The sequence below is a fragment of the Oncorhynchus mykiss genome, chromosome 5 (genome assembly GCF_057628025.1).
Source record: "Oncorhynchus mykiss isolate SJ-2025 chromosome 5, ASM5762802v1, whole genome shotgun sequence".
Taxonomy (NCBI): domain Eukaryota; kingdom Metazoa; phylum Chordata; class Actinopteri; order Salmoniformes; family Salmonidae; genus Oncorhynchus; species Oncorhynchus mykiss.
Window position 1 is genome coordinate 31,492,951 of NC_143026.1, and position 21,360 is coordinate 31,514,310.

The 21,360-nt window shown below is 42.3% G+C and overlaps 1 protein-coding gene across 1 annotated transcript in view; it reads right to left on the minus strand.

Annotated features, from left to right (window-relative positions):
* The window catches only part of LOC110523598 (astrotactin-2-like), a 418,825-nt gene that overhangs the window by 234,338 nt on the left and 163,127 nt on the right, over positions 1-21,360 (minus strand). The window contains exons 5-6 of the mRNA XM_036977273.2: positions 4,675-4,782; positions 1,212-1,358 (exon numbers count right to left, since the gene is read on the minus strand). Of these exons, the coding sequence (XP_036833168.2) occupies positions 1,212-1,358; positions 4,675-4,782 (255 nt within the window). The remainder of the gene's footprint in view (positions 1-1,211; positions 1,359-4,674; positions 4,783-21,360) is intronic.

Here is a 21,360-nt window from a genome sequence, read left to right on the forward strand (position 1 = left end):
TACAAATGCTCCCAGCGTCCACCAAGAGCTAAAAAATGTGCTCTCCTGGTTAAGGCCAGGACAGCACTTCACCAAAATAATATCAACCTTAGTCTGGGGAACTGAGGCATCGGTGACCAGACTACCTGTTCTGTTCTGCTGATGTGTTGGACGCAAAGCTTTAGAAGATAAGCGAGTGGCTAATTAAATTGCTTGGGCTCTTCATAATCACTCTCCTCCTTCCATCCATCCCTCCCCCTCTCTCCCCTGGCCTTTTAGCTTACGGCGAGGAATGGGGAGTCCTGGTATCTTGCCAACTCCAGACCTATACCCATGGACCTCCCATGTCCGAAAACCTCTCAGTCAGGATGGAAGTGTAAATACTCTGGAAACTGGAGTAATTATCTACTACATTGGCCTATTCTGTCAGGATGCATGTGGCTTGTCCCCTGATGCAGGTTTGACAGTGTGTGCATGTTTATCTAACAGTGATCCATAGAAATGCATAGCAATTATGACTGTATTGTTTGTTCCAGCCTAATTAACAAGGATTAATGTACTATCTCTCAATTATGTGTAGTACTTACTATAGAATGTTGTAGTATACTGTAGAATACTATAGTAAATACTTCCTTTAAAAAAACACTGTAGTAAATACTAGTCATGTCTGCAAAAACACTAGTCCGCAAAAACATTACACCCGTTAACGATAGTAAATACTACAGCATTTAATTTGCGTATACCCTGCCCATTCCCCTCCCCTATATACCAATTTGTGCCACTCATAAGTGAGAAACCTACATGCCAAGTATAGACCATATAATGTGTTCTCTACAGGTTATAGAAAAGAGCAGAAGTGCTGAACAATCCTTTCAGAACCCAGTCCTATGTACAAGTTATAGAACATTTTCTTTTTTAGTATTTCTCCAGTAGGTTTCCTCAAGGAGAAAGACTCCACTTATATGTCAAACATAATAAAACCAATAACATTGTAAATACTACAGTAATGTCAGCAAAAACACTACAGTAAATACTACAGTATACAACATTATGCAAAAACACTAAAGTATTTACTATACACTATACACTAGTTATTTTACTACAGTATTTATACTATAGTTAACTGCAAATACTACAGTATACTGTGGGAGAGAGAGAGTCTCTGCCAGAGAAAGAGAGAGAGAGAGCGTAGTTAGAGTAGTTAGATGAGGAAGTTTATGGGGGATACTAACCGTCGGCAACAAAGTGTTCGGGCACGTGGAGCGTAACCTTGACGGTGAGAGAGCAGGAGAGCTGCGTGCCGTAAACCACAGCCAGGACACACGTACTGATGGTGATCAACGTCAGAGTGGCCTTGTTCATCGGGCTGTGTGGACAACCTGAGGGAGGGGGAGACAGGAGTTAGGTCTCACATCAAAACTCAGGGAAGGTGCAGAGAAAACACATGCAAATTATGACTTAAGCTGTTAGGACACAAAACAGAAATGGATTCAAAAACAAGAATAAACAGGAATATGAACTATTTTCTGAAAATGTCTATTTAATCTGAAATGGATCAGCACCATGTCAAAACTACTTTTGGTGGTCCAAAAACTGTCAAACAGTTTCATTTCAAACACATTGTTCTTACCACCAAACATTCACTTTTCATGAAAAACAAACTAGCTAAAAACACCACATACACTCCAGTTAGCCTCCGGCTCCTTTAGATGTAGGGGGAGTTGTTGTGTTTTGATTGGAGTTTTGGTGGTGAGCTCGGAACCATCCAGGGTTCTTTCTAAACTGATTTATGAACAGCACAAGGGCTGTAGTCCAGCAGACGCAATTAATCGTCATGATAAAAGATGTTAAGAAGGCCCAGCCTCTTTCCACCAGTACAACATCTAGTGTTGCTGATAAATGACACCATCGTCTCTGACAGCGTTATAGATGGGTTGTTTTGGATGCCCTTAGGGTGTCTGTGGGCTTCTCTCCACATTGGGGGGAAAGAGAGCTGAAATGAGCTCATTATCTCCCATAGAGTGGAATTCATCATGCAGCAGCACGCAGGTGTCATATCAAGTGCCAGCTTACCAGTCACCAAGGTGAGGGCAGAGCCGTTATTGAGGGTCAATGGACAGCCTGCTATTTGCTTCTGGATGACGTGTAATGATACAACTTAACTTTTCCTTCTAGTCAAAGCATCTCACCTTGAGCTATACCTCACTTTAACCTCTGGAATCAGACATGTTCTGAAACCAACCTTACACATATGGCTCATACTGTGCTGGTGTTACATTCCAATAGCTGCTATTTCCAGCAAATGTGGGAATGGTTGCTATATGGAAGTGATGGAGCTTAAAAAAAATGCATAGGAAACATGTTTAACTAATGAGCATTTCCGTACTTCTGATCCTGCGAGGCTCTTAGACTGCGACTGATAAACAGACAAGACACTCCAACCACCTGGGTGGACGAATGGTAATGCCCACTGTGTGTGTGTGTGGGTGGGAACAAACATAAACGAGGGTGAGAGAGGATGGGAGAGAGAGGATGAGAGAGAGAGAGAGAGAGAGAGAGAGAGAGAGAGAGAGAGAGAGAGAGAGAGAGAGAGAGAGAGAGAGAGAGAGAGAGAGAAGGAGAAATTAAGAGACACTCCAATCACCTGGATTTATCTAATGACCCTGCCATTTTGGCTGGACTGGAGCAGTGGGTGTCTATGACAACAGCTCCCAAGCAACTAATCCCATCTGTGTGAACACTCGGGAATGATTAGGTCTGTGAGGGGGCCCTCAATTACTGTAAAAGCCTACAGATAACACTAACAGATGCACACACACGACCACACATCAACACAGGGGATGATAGGTTGGCACATGTATACGGACACTCACACACTTAAATACACATTCATTCACACACACACAAACGGCATAAGGGCAACCACACAAACACACTAGCACATGCCAACTGCAAACAAAACAACATTATACTCAAAGCACAAGTACATTTGGTACACACATTCTGAATTTCTAGCACACTCAATCACAGGCTCATACTAGCACCCTTCACACTTGTGCGCCCACGGTCTCCAGCTAATGCATGTTAACAGTGTCCTTTTTTATAGAGAAGTCTGCAGTACAGCCAACAGCTAAGATAAGCTTACTGGCATAATACACCCATATAACATACCCAATCATAAACACAAAAACACAAATAAACATGCATATTATGCAAAAGTGAATGTAATAATGCACAGGGACGCGCTCACAAACATACAAGAAAGGCACATTCACAAGGACATCCAAGGCCACACACACACACACACACACACACACACACACACACACACACACACACACACACACACACACACACACACACACACACACACACACATACACACACACACACACACACACACACACACACACACACACACACACACACACACACACACACACACACACACACACACACACACACACTATCAAATGGCAGTTTGGCTATGCAGACTAAATCATGGCATCCATTAAGGCATTTGATTCAGCTTGCTTATCATTCAGACTCCATTTTCCTCAGCTCATGTATCTGCTGAGTGTCATGATGGTGCTATAAAGCCTTCTAACACCACTCTGGGGATGCCAATGTCTTCCCTGCTTCCAGCTCCACTCACAAACCCAAAGATATCTATTCTTACTTCAGTCGGCTCAGTCCCTCCCATGCTCCCCATACAGTTACATTGCTTTTTTTTTAAACACCACCACTGTCAAAACAGTAAATGTAGCCATAAGCCATATTTTCAGAGTTGGATATTCAGTTACACTGTTATTTTTTCCATAACTAAGTTGTTGTGTTTTTACAGTAGACCCAATGGTGAAATATTCTCTGGTGGTAGGATTTCACCCATTCAATATTCTCTGGTGGTAGGATTTTACTCGTTCAACGGCTTTGGCTGGTTCAGTGAAATTTCAATTCACAGACTTGTCTATCAAAGCTTTGGTTCTGTCAGTGATAGAGAATGAACAAATGGGGGTTGAAATCTGGTTGAATTTGGAAAACGAATTTGCATAGCAGCATGTCCCAGGGCTGGGCGGAGGGAGTTGATACTGGATTTTTCAAGTCATCAAGCTTCCCAACAAAGTTTGCAGTCAGTACTGAGAAGGTCAGCAGGCACATTTCTATTGAGAGCAAACTTCTGTGTAAACACACTTAAGAAATCACATTGACGAAAATGGGAAATTGCCCTTGAAATCCACTTAGATTAAATTCTAGCCGTAGTTTCCTCTTTCCACACACATACTGTATATGGACAATGACGCACGCATGCACACACGTACACACACACGCACGCACGCACGCACGCACGCATGCACGCACACACACACACACACACACACACACACACACACACACACACACACACACACACACACACACACACACACACACACACACACACACACACACACGAGTCTTGCTTAGCGAGTACCACTTCCTCCCAATTCGATCATTACTTGGCGCAAACTCGAGACCTCTGCCTCACAAACACACGTGACCACCCTCCTCAAGCGTCTTAGCCGATCGCGTCACCTCAAAAGCTAGCTTGTGAGGTGACGCAAGCGGGACACTTAAGGAGGAGTAAGTTTGGCACATCCCCATGTTCTACACGCATGCGCGCACACACAACCACACACACAACTTCTCTAGTCTCACCTCTGCTGCGCCGGCGGCCTCTGTGCTGCTCTGTGTAGAACTTCAGCTGGGTCTCATCATCACCCTCTGACCCCGAGTCTCCTTGGCGCCCAAACACACTACCAGCCACTGGAAGAGGAGAGACAGAAGGCAAGAAATAGGAGATGAACGGCATGGAGAACAATTGGGTCATAAGTGTATATTGTTACCAGTATGGTGCGAAATTGCCATTACTGTGTCCGTCTGGGATGGACTCACACAATGTGTTTTTGGAGACAGCTAGTTTCAACCAATAGCACACCACATTCAATCATAACAGACCACATTCAGCCATTCATTTCTCAGTGTTTCCTCTTCCTTATTCCCTCACCCACCAACTAAAGGCCTATACAATACTCACTGACCCATCAAGACCCCCAAATAAATGGTCGACTACCATACAGCAAACATATTGATTTAGTTTCCAATGACCCTGAATTTCCCACTCAAAACATTCCCTAGGCCCTTGAAAGTCAAATCTGCTAAGTGTTTAGGCTACACTGCAGTCTATTCAAAGTTGCAGCTCTCTGTCAGGGTTCTTCAACTCATCCTAAAAGCATGCTGTTAAAATCTCATCTCTCAAGGACTACAAGCACAATCTCCCCGTAATGAAGAAAAGAGAAACTAAAAACGCAATGACTGCAACATGCCTTGGCCAACCTGTCTTTGAGGTGAGCCGTTTCGCATTGTGTAGTGAATTAGTAAGTCTACTTGAAACACCGGATCAAAGGTACTAATTTTGCACCTCACGCAAAAGCGTGCCAAGGAGACAGGAGTGCAAGCAGCTTTTGCACGCAGGTTCTTGGAATGAATTATATTTAGGGAAAAGAAAATCAGCAAACACCCTTCAAGGAGTTTTATGGAGCGGATCACTTGAAAGGCATGCTCCCCTTTAACCACTGAATAAAGCCATCGCAACGCACATCAAATATGTGATGATCTGCAGAAACAGAATGAAGCGTGAAGCCTTAGGACGATGAGACCAAACTTCACCATAGTAAAGAGTAACACTATATAGTATATTGTAGTGAAATGTAATCAACACCTAGCAATGCCATCAAGGGGTTCTAACATATTTGCGTATCGAATTAAGGTGTTGGCTTGACAGTCGCCGGACCCGGGTTCGTAACCCGATCGGGACTACCCCCACCGAATTTGCTACATTCGTGACAGAAGTGAGATGTCGCCTGTGAGACCATCGGAGAGGCGTGTACACGTCAGCTTGGTATAGAGTGTGGGGGCATGCTCTCCCAAAGGAAGGCGGTAATGTAGCGACCTTAACACAACTGCAATTACAGTGTCTGGGATAGACTCACACAATGTGTTTTTGGAATTGGTTTGACAGTCGCTGGGCCCGGGTTCGAGTCCCCAAATTCTCTACAACAATATGCAGTAGGTGCCCACTGTTCAACATTAGCAGGAGGAAAAGTTAAATGATAGTAATACAAAATAAGAAACATTTTCAAAAAGGCAATGAAAGAAAACGAAAGGACTCGGACTAAGCAGGCATTATATAACTCACTAGGCACAGGTGGAGTCTACTAGGCTCTGACCTCCCTCTACATGTGCAATTCTGTGAATGGCAAAATCAAACACTTGTCACACCATTATATATTGACCTCCCCCATGGCCACGTAAACACCTTAGAGCATTCCAAAATGGCCCACAATATAGCAAGGATCTAATTACTCACATTTAAAATATAAGCAAAACACTTTCGGGAATCATAACCATGTCTAAAGCAGGCTGGGTAAACACTCTTTAAACATATAAACGGTTTCAACAACATATTCATTAATTAGCATCACATAGGCCTAATTCCAAACAAAACAGAAGACAGGAGAATGCCCTCCTGTGCCCAGTAATACTGGCACACATTTGCGTGCGTTTTAGAATGCACAGTGGAGCACGGACCAACCGGTGAAGCGTTGCAACACACAAAATAAAATGATGAGAGAAGCGGATTCAATGGCCGTGGGATGACATAAGTGTGATGACGCGAGGGCTTATGAAGTACAGACCTCCGTCTCCTGAGTACAAACCTTTGTTCATCTCCTGAATACAAACCAACTGGACTTACATGTACAGATGTCAGATCTTAATAATACCCATTTTGTCGCAGGAGGAAAATAATCCTGCAGCAGGAGGATTTGAATAAATATTGAATATTTAAAATTGCCACTAGGACCAGCTGGAAGCGGTGTTTGTAGGCTATACAATAACTTAAACTGCAGCTCCACTGGGCGTCAGTTCAAGTAGCCTATTTAAGCTACATGCAGGCCACAGTGTGTCTCGTGTGAATTCTTACGTGGATTATAATACATTTCCGTATTTGTTGTATTATTAATGAGGGTAAATCTGTTTTTTTAGATAAATTGTTTTACTATATGTTCAAGTCAATCAATATGCTGAATACATTTTTGGTTGCCTCAGTGCTAGTGTGATCCAGAGGTTACTGCCACTGACCTCAAATAATGTTAACAGACAGTAACTATGATGATGCAATCGCTCTTTACAAGATTTGAAAGGAAGGATCTTGTGATTAGTGCTCACATGTAAAAGCTGCTGAATCTCACTCCTGTGAAGAAATCCTCTGACATAAATGCATTGACGCAGCTATATGATGAATGTGAAATTCAGATTAGAAGTTTGGAATCACTGGTTGTAGTGCCAGAAACCTACGGAAGCCTACTATGCCCAATCTTACTGCATATGATTCCAGAAGACAAAATTGCAAAAATCGCTGAAGTTGGAGACTTTTATCTCCCTCACCAACTTCAAACATCTGCTATCTGAGCAGCTAACCGATCGCTGCAGCTGTACATAGTCTATCGGTAAATAGCCCACCCAATTTTACCTACCTCATCCCCATACTGTTTTTATTTATTTACTTTTCTTTTCTTTTGCACACCAATATCTCTACCTGTACATGACCATCTGATAATTTATCACTCCAGTGTTAATCTGCAAAATTGTAATTATTCGCCTACCTCCTCATGCCTTTTGCACACAATGTATATAGACTCTCCTTTTTTTCTACTGTGTTATTGACTTGTTAATTGTTTACTCCATGTGTAACTCTGTGTTGTCTGTTCACACTGCTATGCTTTATCTTGGCCAGGTCGCAGTTGCAAATGAGAACTTGTTCTCAACTATCCTACCTGGTTAAATAAAGGTGAAAAAAAAAAATACATAGCTCTTGACTATTAGTCGTCGGAGGGGAGTAGATGAGGAATGGAAAGTGTCTGAGATAGTCAGTTTCGTACAGAGGGAGGTTCAGAGCAGGGAGAGAGCACTACAAATGACAAGATCATGCAACCAACAGAAAGAGAGCAAACCATGGAACAAGTCATGCTCCTCCAATGAAATGAAAACAAAAAGACCCAACATGCCATCTACTGCGGCACTGCATACAGCCAGCCAGAAGGAACAAAACTGTCTATTCTGTGACAGTGCAGACCACAAATCAGAAAGAAAATGGGAAGATGTTTTGTATGTTTAGGACAGAAACACATAGCAAAATTCTGTAAAGTCAAAGACATGTCATGTGCAACATGTGGAAGCAGACATCACATTGCTGTGTGTACCGGTAAGAGGAATGAGGTGCAACCCCCTACTGTTTCTGCAGATGCTGTTATTTCCTCAGTTATTCCCCATTCAGTGAAGATGAAACCAGATGGACAGAACAGCGTGTTGCTACAAATGGCAAAGGCATGGGTAGAAGGCCCATCGAGCAGGAAGATAGCTTGTTGCTTACTAGATGAAGGCAGTTAGAGAAGCTTTGTACATAAAAACCCTTGTGAAGCGTCTGAAGCGACCAGACAAGAGGCATTCACTCTTCACACGTTTGGCTCCACGTCCCAACGCAACACAGTAAAATTAATCTTGGAGAATGTCTGGGACAAACAGCAGAGAATTGAAATAGAGGCAATTGAAACCCCACAAGTGTGCAAAGCTGTGATGAAGGCGAGCAGATTCAACATGAGCTCAATAGAAAGGGACTGCAGCTCGCAGATTTTCCAGAAGATGACAATGATCCTGAACTCTCTGTCCTTAGGAACAGAGTACTACTGGCAGATAGTATCCGGCTGAGTGGAGCAACTGACAGAGATGCTGTTTGCTTTAGAGAGCACCTTTGGATGGTCGCTGCAAGGACCAGTGTCCATGTAAAGTGTCTAGTCTCCAAACAACTGCATGCATTCTGGGAGCTTGAGTCTCTGGGTATCACAAGCGAGAAAACACAGAACCCAGAGGAAAACGAGGCTCTACAGAGGTTCGAGAGAACAACAACCTTCAAAGATGGACGATACCACGTGGAGTTGCCATGGAACTGAGAAATGCCAGAACTCAAAGGCAACTATAGAATTGCCAAGAAACAGTTTAATGATCTGAAGACTGAAGAAGGATGGGACGTTGCACAGCAGATACAACGAAGTAATAACAGGATATGGCAGAGGACGTGCCGAAAGACAACGCATCAAGCGCAGACAATGTGAAATACTACTTACCTCACCATGCAGTACAATTCCTCAATGACTGTCTACTCACAGGACCAAACCTGAACGTGAGTTTATACTACATGAGATCGCATTCATGGCAGACATCAAGAAGGCTTTCCTGCAGATATCCCTAGAAGAGAGAGACAGAGATGCCGTGAGATTCCTGGGGCTCACAGGCGCACCAAGGGGAGAAAATGAAGAGGAAATGTGCGTGCTGAGGATGAAGTCCATTCTTGCTCGCAGCTACAATCAGGACGCACCTGAAACAATATGAAACAGAACAACCAGAAGTTGTTGTCGCGTTCTGACCTTAGTTATTTTGTTATGTCGTTGTTTTAGTATGGTCAGGGCGTGAGTTGGGTGGGATGTCTGTGTTTGTTTTTCTATGTTGTGTTTTGCGTTTGGCCTGGTATGGTTCTCAATCAGAGGCAGGTGTCGTTAGTTGTCTCTGATTGAGAATCATTCTTAGGTAGCCTTTTCCCACCTGTGTTTCGTGGGTGATTGTTTTCTGTTTGTTGTTTGTATCTGCACCAGACAGGACTGTTTCGGTTTCGTTCATTCACTTTGTTGTTTTTGTTCAGTGTTCTATTACGTCATTAAAAATATGGACACTTACCACGCTGCACATTGGTCCTCACCTTCTTCCACCGACAACGGCCGTTACAGTTGTAGAGACATTGAGAGAGTCACTCTATGTAGATGACTTCATTGCAAGTTCATGCGATGTTGAAGAGGCTTAACTTGTGACAACAACTGCAAAGTGAATGCTGACTACTGCAGGCATGGACCTCTGCAAGTGGATGACCAACTCTCCTGAACTAAAAACAAAATGGGAGGAGAGTACGACAACTGACCACCTCTTGACGCTAGAAACACAAGGGGTAGTCCCCAAAAGTTTAGGTTGAGTGTGGAGACCGGGAATAGATTACTTTGTGTTTGACCTGCTACTGACCATTCTAAAGCAAAAGGAAAGCACAAAGAGAAGTGTTCTGCAGTCGCCTGCACGTATCTTTGACTCTCTTGGCTTCTTGACCCCCCTCAACATCAGGATCAAGTGCATGTTCCAGGAAATGTGGGAGAGGGGACTCAGCTAGGACGAAGAGTTACCACCTGATCAGATACGAGAATGGCAACAGTGGTGTTCAGAACTAACTCAGCCACACCAGTTTGCCATACCAAGGTGGTACAGAACAGACATGCAGCCACAGACTAGCCACACACTGAAACTACAGTAGCTTACCTGCAAGGTGAATCACAAGACAAGGAAACAGGGAAACAAAGACAAGTCTAGTCACATCCAAGTCCAGGGTAGCTCCACTCTAGAAAATGATGCTGCCAAGCCTTGAGCTCATGGGAGCTGTGATTGGAGTGAGACTAGCAAACAACCTGATGAACACACTGAAAGTGGAACAAAAACAGATCAAAAGATGGACTTTCAGTTGATATACTGCTTAGAAATATAGATGAACACTTTTGTTCATCGGGGGGAGGATTTTGTAACTTTAATGGGTTGCAGAGTTAATGTTTACAGTGAATTTATTGAGCTGTATCTTAAGATATTTTATTTGACAGTTATTTACATACTGTATGTAAGAGTAATTGTATTTCAATTAATGGGATGGAGATTGAGAGAACAATGTACATATTTCTGTTGTATCAGTTATTATTGGATTATGCTGTTGACTGCAAGTAACATAATGCCATGCGAAAGGAAGTTAAAAAAAAAACAGAACGTGCCAGTTATGTACAAGTGACAAGTGATTATCCTGGCTAGCAACTTTCTTTTATTGTTTTGTAGAATCTAAAATGGTCAAATGTAACGTGAACAAGTCTTATTAAAATGAAGCTTTCATCTCACAACCGATGTCCTGAGTCATTATTTCGAAGATAGTTATTCTATATACTCAAGTAATTTCTGAAGGAAGTAACTTACTTTTTACTCCTGTACATTTTACCAAAATCACTTCACTTATATAGATTTATATTATTATATTGTCGCTGTCGGATGAAAACCTATTAACTTCAAATTTGGTGATTTTAGTTTTCTTACATGAATCAATACTTGATTCCCCTTTATGTCTGTATGAACATTTCAAGACCCCTTGACCAATGAAATGTATTCAAAATAGCTTTTCATCAAAACTCTAAGTTCATTGGCTCTTAAAGCTGTCCGTCAAACCCCGTATACCTACCACGATTCTTGAAGTGAAGCAAGATGCCATCAGATGTAAGATGCACCAAAAGTTGGGGCCGCTACTCTGCCCCAGGCCACGATTAAACTCAATTTTGGCATCTCATTCGTAACTTTACGATACACTTCACACTTCAACAGTTGAAGTCAGAAGTTTACATACACCTTAGCCAAATACGTTTAAACTTTTTTTTTTTTTTTTTTTACAATTCCTGACATTTAATCCTTGGAAAAATTCCCTGTCTTAGGTCAGTTAGGATCACCACTTCATTTTAAGAATGTGAAATGTCAAAATAATAATAGAGAATTTTTTTTCCCAGATTTTATTTCTTTCATCACATTCCCAGTGGGTCAGAAGTTTACATACATTCAGTATGTAATTAGACATTCAGTACATACATTCAGTACATACATTCAGTATGTAATTAGTATTTGGTAGCATTGCCTTTAAATTGTTTAACTTGGGTCAAACGTTTAGGGTAACCTTCCACAAGCTTTCCACAATAAGTTGGGTGAATGTTGGCCAATTCCTCCTGACAGAGCTTTTTCAGTTCTGCCCATAAACTTTCTATAGGATTGATGTCAGGGCTTTGTGATGGCCACTCCAATACCTTTACTCTGTTGTCCTTAAGCCATTTTGCCACAACTTTGGAAGTGTGCTTGGGGTCATTGTTAATTTGGAAGACCCATTTGTAACCAAGCTTTAAACTTCCTGACTGATGTCTTGAGATGTTTCTTCAATATATCCACATAATTTAGAGACTTCCAACATTTGCTCTGAGAATCCTACCAGATATTATTTCGGAGAAATACAATGGGAAAAAGTGGATTTCTGCTTTTTTTGTCCAACTTGGGAAAAGGACAAATTGGAAACAGTTACATCTGTGAACGTTCAGAGAACTGCAATTGTTGAGATTATTTATTCATCCTCCACCCAGGGCCAGTGGACGCTCACCGGAGAAGGACGCTGCTCAAAGGAGTGATCAGTGGGGTAGTGTTGAGTGTAGAGGTGGATCAAATGAAAAATAATATTCCTGGTGGGACCCGCCATTTGGTGAGACGTAGACCGATTGGCATTGATGAGACTGAGAATACCCTGTTTTGTTGAGCTTTGACACAGAGTTTCTACCTGAAAAAGGTCAGGTTAGGTTATTATTTGCTATTCTGTGAGGGCCTATGTTCCAAATCCGCTAAGGTGCCAAGGATTCGGACATGTTGCAGCAGTGTGTAGAAGGGAGATCCACGATGTGAAAAATGTGAAGAAGGGCATAGTCAGAGAGAGTGTAAGGCATGCAGCTGGGGATCAGAAGTGCGATTGAGATTACCGTAGTTTGAGTGGGGTATAAAGTTTCCTATGCTAAGGCAGTGAAGAGAGCAGAGGATAGCCCAAGATGAGTGATTTGACTGGGAGCCCCGCAGTGAGTAGACCTGAAGAGAGAGATCTAGAGAGGATGAGGTTTATTAAGGTAGGATGTCTTACGTTTATAGCTATGGTTATTAACTGTACTCTACTGATAGAGCATAAATCACAGATTTCAGTGCAGAAGATTTACAAGAAGTTTTAAGAGAAGGGGTTCCTTTCTCCCAGGCTGTTGGCCTGGACTAGGATATGCTAGGGCTAAAGTAGTGGAATCGGGGTGGTGTTTTTTGGCGGGTATAGTGGTGTATATGTGTATGGTTATATATACAGTATATAAAATAAAATCCCTTCCCTTTTCCCCTGTGAAATTCACACTCAGACCTGTGAAAGGCAGCAATACGCAACACAGCATCAATTCTGCCGAAACTTACACGAAGAGAAGCAAAATATGAAAATGAAACAAGTAAATATATGAAACATCTACCTCCTAAGTATTAACACATTTTTATGAGCTCCTAAACACTGCATACACTCCACTACAGGATAGGCCCTAATGCAGCAGATAAATGACATTAAATAGTGAAAGAAAAAATGTTTTGCCTGAGAAAATAAACTGACCATTTTAGTGAACAGAAACCATGTAACTTAACATAAAACTGGACTGTAAATGAAAATTGGGGCATTTGGAAAAGTATAATGACAATTATACAAAAACAAAAAAAATGCAACATGCAACAAATTCAACAATTTTACTGAGTTACAGTTCATATAATGAAATCAGTCATTTGAAATAAATTAAATTGGCCATAATCTATGGATTTCACATGACTGGGGAGCCAGGCCCAGCTAATTTTCCCCACCAAAGAGAAGAAATACTTCTACATTTCATCTGCTGTCCGGGTGGCTGGTCTCAGATATTCCCACAAATGAAGAAGCCGAATGTGGAAGTCCTGGGCTGGCGTGGTTACACGTGGTCTGCGGTTGTGTAGTTGGTTGGACGTACTGCCAAATTCTCTAAAACTACGTTGGAGGTGGCTTATGGTAGAGCAACTAACATTTAATTATCTGGCAACCGCTCTATTGGACATTCCTGCAGTCAGCATGCCAAACGCACACTCCCTCAAACATTTAGAATCTGTGGCATTGTGTTGTGTGAGAAAACTGCACATTTTAGAGTGACTTATTATTGTCCTCAGCACAAGCTGCACCTGTGTAATGATCATGCTGTTTAAGGTGGATGGATTATCTTGTCAAAGGAGAAATGCTGACTAACATGGATGTATACAAATTTGTGCATATGGAACATTTCTGATACCTTTTATTTCAGCTCATGAAATATGGGACAAACACTTTACATGTTTTGTTTATATTTCTGTTCAGTATAAACACATACTTGCAGGGGGAATTAAATATAGGATAAACGCATGGAACCAGGGAGAAATGTGTGTCGGCCTGGTTCAGTCTTACCTAAGTAGCCTAAACCATAGGCTTGTTCTCTCTTGTCCTCCCAACATTTGTTATTCTTTCTCTCAATCCCACTGTGTGCATGTTTAAAACACCATATTCTAACATGATGCATACATTCATTTCCAATTTTAAAGCACATTGAGAGTATTCCTTTTCCAAATAAAGCAGCATTTTCAACCAGTTCGTAGGCAACAAAGCAAAATAATGACTCAAACGTAGAATGTGCACAAATCTCCGACAAAACTTTGTAACTACAAGTCAACTCTTTATGGTGCAGACAAACGCTTCACAAGTCATGTTCCAATATTCATGCAGTCAATAAAATAAGGCATTTCATCTGGCTCTGCTTGACATTTGCCAAGAAAAATAGTTTTGGGAATGAGTGAATGATAAAATACCCCTCCTGTAAAACCAGACAAGCTTTAGAGGAACAGTATGTGTTTATTTCAGATCAGGAGGATCTTTGGGAAAACAAAGTGCTTTCAGAAAGAATTCATACCCCTTGACTTATTCCACATTTTGTGTTACAACTTGAACTCAAAAACGATTACATTTATGTTTTTTTCTCATCCGTCTACACACAAAACCCAGTAATGACAAAGTGAAAACATGTTTTAATAAACGTGTGCACATCTATTAAAAATAAAATACAGACATATCTAATTCATATAAGTATTCACAGCCCTGACTCAATACATGCTAGAATCACCTTTGTTAGCGATTATAGCTGTGATTCTGTTTGGGTAAGTCTCTAAGAGCTTTGCACACCTGGATTGTACAAGATTGTACAATATTTTTTATTTTGATATGTCAATTTGTTTGTTGATCATTGCTAGACAGCCATTTTCAAGTCTTGCCATAGATTTTCAAAGTTATTAAACTCTGTGACTGTTTTAAAGTTACCATTGGCCTCATGGTGAAATCCCTGAGCAGTTTCCTTCCACTCTGGCAACTGAGTGAGGAAGGACGCCTGTGTCTTTGGATTGTATTGATACACAATCCAAAGTGTAATTAATGACTTTACCATGCTCAAAGGGATACTCAGTGTATGCCGTTTTTCTTTATTTTGACCTATCTGCCAATAGGTGCCCTTCTTTGCGAGGCTTTGGAAAACCTGTTCCTGGTGGTTGAATATGTGTTTGCACTGCTAGAATGAAGGACCTTACAGATAATGTGTGGGATGCAGAGATGAGGGAGTCATTACAAAATAATGTTAAAACACTATTATTGCACACAGAGTGAGCCCATGCAGCTTATTATGTGACTTGTTAAGCACATATTTACTCCTGAACTTATTTAGGCTTGCCATAACAAAAGGGTTTGGATACAAATTCTACACATTTCTAAAAACATAAATCCTCTCGGAAATTAAGGGTTATCGTTGTTATAGGCCAGTGTCATAAAATCTCAATTTAATCCATTTTAAATTCAGGCTGTAACACAACATGTGGGAAAAGTAAATTGGTGTGAATACTTTCAGAAGGCACTGTATGAGGTACTTAGTTGTACCTTATGTCAGTGTGGTGTGTTTTATGTTTCCTGTTATTACAGTAATTAGCAATTCCACGGTAACAGAGTGATGCTGAGACTAAGATTATTCACTTTAAAAGGTACGCCAAACAAAAATACAATGATTGCAAAGTTAAACAAACCATACAACTTTATGCACAAGGAATACTTTTAACTGTTTCCACTGAACATTTTCGATGTGGATGGGGGCGCACTTTCTATGCTGTCTGTTGTAGTCCACAATCAGCTCCTTCGTTTTGTTGACATTGAAGGAGCGGTTATTCTCCTGGCACCACTCTGCCAAGGCGCTCACCTCACCCACTTCGAGGAAAGGAACACCGAGCCACTGACATGGGCCCCCACAGCTAATGAGGACTGTTTGCTCCTGATCTCTGTGGCTGACATGGTAATCAGGCCTACCACTGTTGTGTCGTCAGCAAACTTGATGATTGAGTTGGAGACGTGTGTGGCCACACAGTCATGGGTGAACACGGAGTACAGGAGGGAGTTCAGCACGCACCCCTGTGGGGCCCACCGTGTTAAGGATCAGCGTGGCAGAGGAGTTGTTGCCTACCTTCACCACCTGGGGTCAATCCGTTAGGAAGTCCAGGAACCAGTTGCACAGGGAGCGGTTTAGACACAGGGCCCTGAGCTTAGTGATGAGCTTGGATGGCCCTATGGTGTTGAATGCTGTGCTGTAGTCGATGAAGAGCGTTCTTACATAGGTAGTTCTCTTGTTCAGGCAGGATAGGGCAATGCAATGGTGATTGCATTGTCCGTGGATCTGTTGGGGCAGTATGCAAATTGAAGTGGGTCTAGGGTATCAGGTAACATGAAGGTGCTATGGTCCTTAACTAGCCTCTCAAAGCACTTCATGATTACAGAAGTGAGTGCTATGGGGTGATAGTCATTTAGTTCAGTTACCTTTGCTTTCTTGAGTACAGGAACAATGATGGACATCTTGAAGCAAGTGGGGACAACAGACTGGGATAGTGAGAGATTGAATATGTCAGTAAACATTCCAGCCAGTTGTTCTGCGCTTGCTCTGAGGATGTGGTTTGGGATGCCGTCTGGGCCGGCAGGCTTGCAAGGGCCAACACACGTAAATGTCTTACTCACGTCGGCCACGGGAACAGAGAGTGGAGCCCCACATCAGAGGCTCTGTGTTGCTTTCCTCAAAGAGGGTGAAGAAGGTGTTTAGCTTGTCCGTAATCGAGGTGTCGGTTGTTTCCCTTTTTAATCTGTGATTGTCTGGAGTCCCTGCCACATGTGTCTTGTGTCTGAGCCGTTGAATTGCGACTCCACTCTGTCTCTGTACTGACATTTTGCCTCTTTGATTGCCTTATGGACGTCAAAGTTGGTCGGTGTGTATACGTCCATGTTCCCAGTCACCTTGCCGTGGTTAAATACGGTGGCTCACCCTTTCAGTTTTGTGCAAATGCTGCTATCTATTCACAGTTTCGTGTTTGGATAAGTTCTAATTGTCACAGTAGGAACAATGTCCCCTATGCACATACTGATGAACCCAGGTCACTGAGTCAGTGTATACGGCGATATTATTCCCAGAGGCGACCCGGAACAGATTCCAGTCCACATGATCAAAACAATCTTGAAACATAGATTCCGTTTGGTCAGATGAACGTTGAAAAGTTCTTACCACGGGTGCTGCCTGCTTAGGGTGTCTACTTGTGGGGGAATGTACACAGCAGTGACTATAACCGGAAACTAATAGGGTTGGCATTTGATGGTAATGTATTCCAGATCAGGAGAACAAAAGGACTTGAGTTCATGTATGTTACCACAATCATACCATGAGTTGCAAATCATGAGACATACCCCTCCAACTATGCGTTTCCCGGAGAGTTCTTTATTCCTGTCCACACGTTGAATGGAGAACTCAACTGTCTCAGCCTCCAGTATTTATGCTGCAATAGTTTATGTGTCAGGGGGCTAGGGTCAGTCTGTTATATCTGGAGTAGTTGTCATGTCTTATCCGGTGTCCTGTGTGAATTTAAGTATGCTCAATCTAATTTTTTCTCTCTCTCTCTCTCTGTCTCTCGCTCGCTCTCTCTCTCTCTTTCTTTCTCTCTCTCTCTCCCTCTCTCTCTTTTCTCAGAGGACCTGAGCCCTAGGACCATGCCTCAGGTCTACCAGGCCTGATGACCCCTTGCTGTCCCCAGTCCACCTGGTCATGCTGCTGCTCCAGTTTCAACTGTTCTGCCTGCGGCTATGGAACCCTGACCTGTTCACTGGACATGCTATCTTGTCCCGGACCTGCTGTTTTGGACTCCCTCTCTATGGCACCTGCTGTCTCTAACTCTGAATGATTGGCTATGAAATGCCAACAGACATTTCATCCTGAGGTGCTGTCCTGTTGCACCCTCTACAACCATTGTGATTATTATTATCTGACCCTGCTGGTCATCTATGAACGTTTCAACATCTTGGCCATGTTCTGTTATAATCTCCACCCGGCACAGCCAGAAGGACTGGCCACCCCTCAGAGCCTGGTTTCTCTCTAGGTATCTTCCTTGGTTCTGGCCTTTTTAGGGAGTTTTCCTAGCCACCGTGCTTCTACATCTGCATTGCTTTCTGTTTGGGGTTTTAGGCTGGGTTTCTGCACAGCACTTTGTGACATCGGCTGATGTAAAACATGCTTTATAAATACATTTGATTGATTTGATTGAACTGATTGTTTGGATGGGAACAATATATCCAGAGAGTGCCACAATTCCATAAAACAGAGTATATTACAGTCCCTTCTGTCTCTCTGGAAGGAGATCCTTGCCCTGAGCTCATCTATTTTATTGTCCAAGGATTGAACGTTAGCGAGAACGTTAGTGAAATGTGTTTTTGTCAAATGTTCAGTGGACATTGTTGGAAGTAGTGATTGTGCATAGAGTTGTGTGTTTTGCAGGTTTTCTGACTTACAGTACAAAGCATGAAGAGGTCTGTAGTTTGTATCATAGGTACACTTCAACTGTGAGAGACAAAATCTAAAACAAAAATCCAGAAAATCACATTGTATGATTTTTAAGTAATTCATTTGTATTTTATTACATGACATAAGTATTTGATACATCAGAAAAGCAAAACGTAATATTTGGTACAGAAACCTTTGTTTGCAATTACAGAGATCATACCTCATACCTCATTTGCACTCACTGTATATAGACTTTTTATTTTCTTTTGTTCTACTGTGTTATTGACTATATGTTTTGTTTATTCCATGTGTAACTCTGTGTTGTTGTATGTGTCGAATTGCTACGCTTTATCTTGGCCAGGTCGCAGTTGAAAATGAGAACTTGTTCTCAACTAGCCTACCTGGTTAAATAAAGGTGAAATAAATAAAAAGAAAATACGTTTCCTGTAGTGCTTGACCAGGTTTGCACACACTGCAGCAGGGATTGTGGCCCACTCCTCCATACAGACCTTCTCCAGATCCTTCAGGTTTCGGGGCTGTCGCTGGGCAATACGGACTTTCAGCTCCCTCCAAAGATTTTCTATTGGGTTCAGGCCTGGAGACTGGCTAGGCCACTGCAGGACCTTGAGATGCTTCTTACGGAGCCACTCCTTAGTTGCCCTGGCTGTGTGTTTCGGGTCGTTGTCATGCTGGAATACCCAGCCACGACCCATTTTCAATGCTCTTACTGAGGGAAGGAGGTTGTTGGCCAAGATCTTGCGATACATGGCCCCATCCATCCTCCCCTCAATACGGTGCAGTCGTCCTGTCCCCTTTGCAGAAAAACTCAAAGAATGATGTTTCTACCTCCATGCTTCACGGTTGGGATGGTGTTCTTGGGGTTGTACTCATCCTTCTTCTTCCTCCAAACCCGGCGTATGGAGTTTAGACCAAAAAGCTCTATTTTTGTCTCATCAGACCACACAACCTTCTCCCATTGCTCCTCTGGATCATCCAGATGGTCATTGGCAAACTTCAGACGGGCCTGGACATGCGCTGGCTTCAGCAGGGGGACCTTGCGTGCACAGCATGATTTTTCGTCCATGATGGCGTAGTGCGTTACTAATGGTTTACTTTGAGACTGTGGTCCCAGCTCTCTTCAGGTCATTGACCAGGTCCTGCCGTGTAGTTCTGGGCTGATCCCTCACCTTCCTCATGATCATTTATGCCACACCATGAGGGGTCTTGCATGGAGCCCCGGACCGAGGGTGATTGACCGTCATCTTGACCTTCTTCCATTTTCGAATAACTGCGCCAACAGTTGTTGCCTTCTCACCAAGCTGCTTGCCTATTGTCCTGTAGCCCATCCCAGCCTTTTGCAGGTCTACAATTTTATCCCTGATGTCCTTACACAGCTCTCTGGTCTTGGCCATTGTGGAGAGGTTGGAGTCTGTTTGATTGAGTGTGTGGACAGGTGTCTTTTAAACAGGTAATGAGTTCAAACAGGTGCAGTTAATACAGGTGATGAGTAGAGAACAGGAGGGCTTCTTAAATAAAAACTGAGAGCCGGAATTCTTACTGGTTGGTAGGTGATCAAATACTTATGTCATGCAATAAAATGCAAATTAATTACTTAAAAATCATACAATGTGATTTTCTGTATTTTTGTTTTAGATTCCGTCTCTCACAGTTGAAGTGTACCTATGATACAAATGATAGACCTCTACATGCTTTGTAAGTAGGAAAACCTGCAAAATCGGCAGAGTATCAAATACTTGTTCTCCCCACTGTATATTTTAAAGTGGAAATCTGAGGCTCAGCATCACTTTTGCCATGGAATTCACCCAATACAAAGTTTGGCTCCCTATATCAAAATAGAGGAGAAAAACAAATAGCCTATAGCAGTGGACAAGCGAGATGATAACATTCAATATAATTCTTATGCAGCAAATGTTGGCTGAACATTTAGAGGGATGTTCCTAAAAAACTCAACCACCATCCTTTTTATCTGGCCTGGGTTGCATAATAAGAGTGGAAATTCATCACCCTGAGCTGCTTAATTCAGTTAAAGACCAAGATGTTCTTTTTCCTTAAGCACCCCCGACCGCTTGCTTTTCGATTTCAGTCACGTACCATTAGGGGGGCGATTGATGAGGACTTTAATTGTTTAATTGCGAGTGTGCTGGGAATGGAAAGGATAGCGGAGGCCAGACCATCCCTACCGAGGATAAGCTGTTGCTTCTGATCTAATTGGAAATGTCATAGAGCCATTATCCATTGTCCTATAGATCACGTCTCGGGGGGCCACATATTGGCAATGAGCCCATCCTTGCCCTTGTATTTTTATGTCCTAGTACTGTCAAGGCATTCTGAAATGCTAGCTCATTCACCTATGTTAATCTTGTCTAGGCTTGGGCGATATCCAGATTTTCAAACTGTCATAGCGTTCTTCTACCATCCCGTGATTTATGATATTACCGGCATAGCAGACAAGAGAGCCCTAAAAACGCAATAAAAGCCCATTGGGCCTCTATTACCAAAATGCTCCGAAAATTTGCTCAAATAATAGCGAAACCACACTGACGCTGTTAGCTAAATGCCAACGAGCAAAAAGTAACAAATGCAAAGACAGGCAAATTCAGCTCATAAAGTTATACAAGCTAGTACATAGCTAGTAGATAAACAATTTTATTTTACGTGAGTGTGGACATTTACAATCGAAAGCAAACAAGAGAAATTG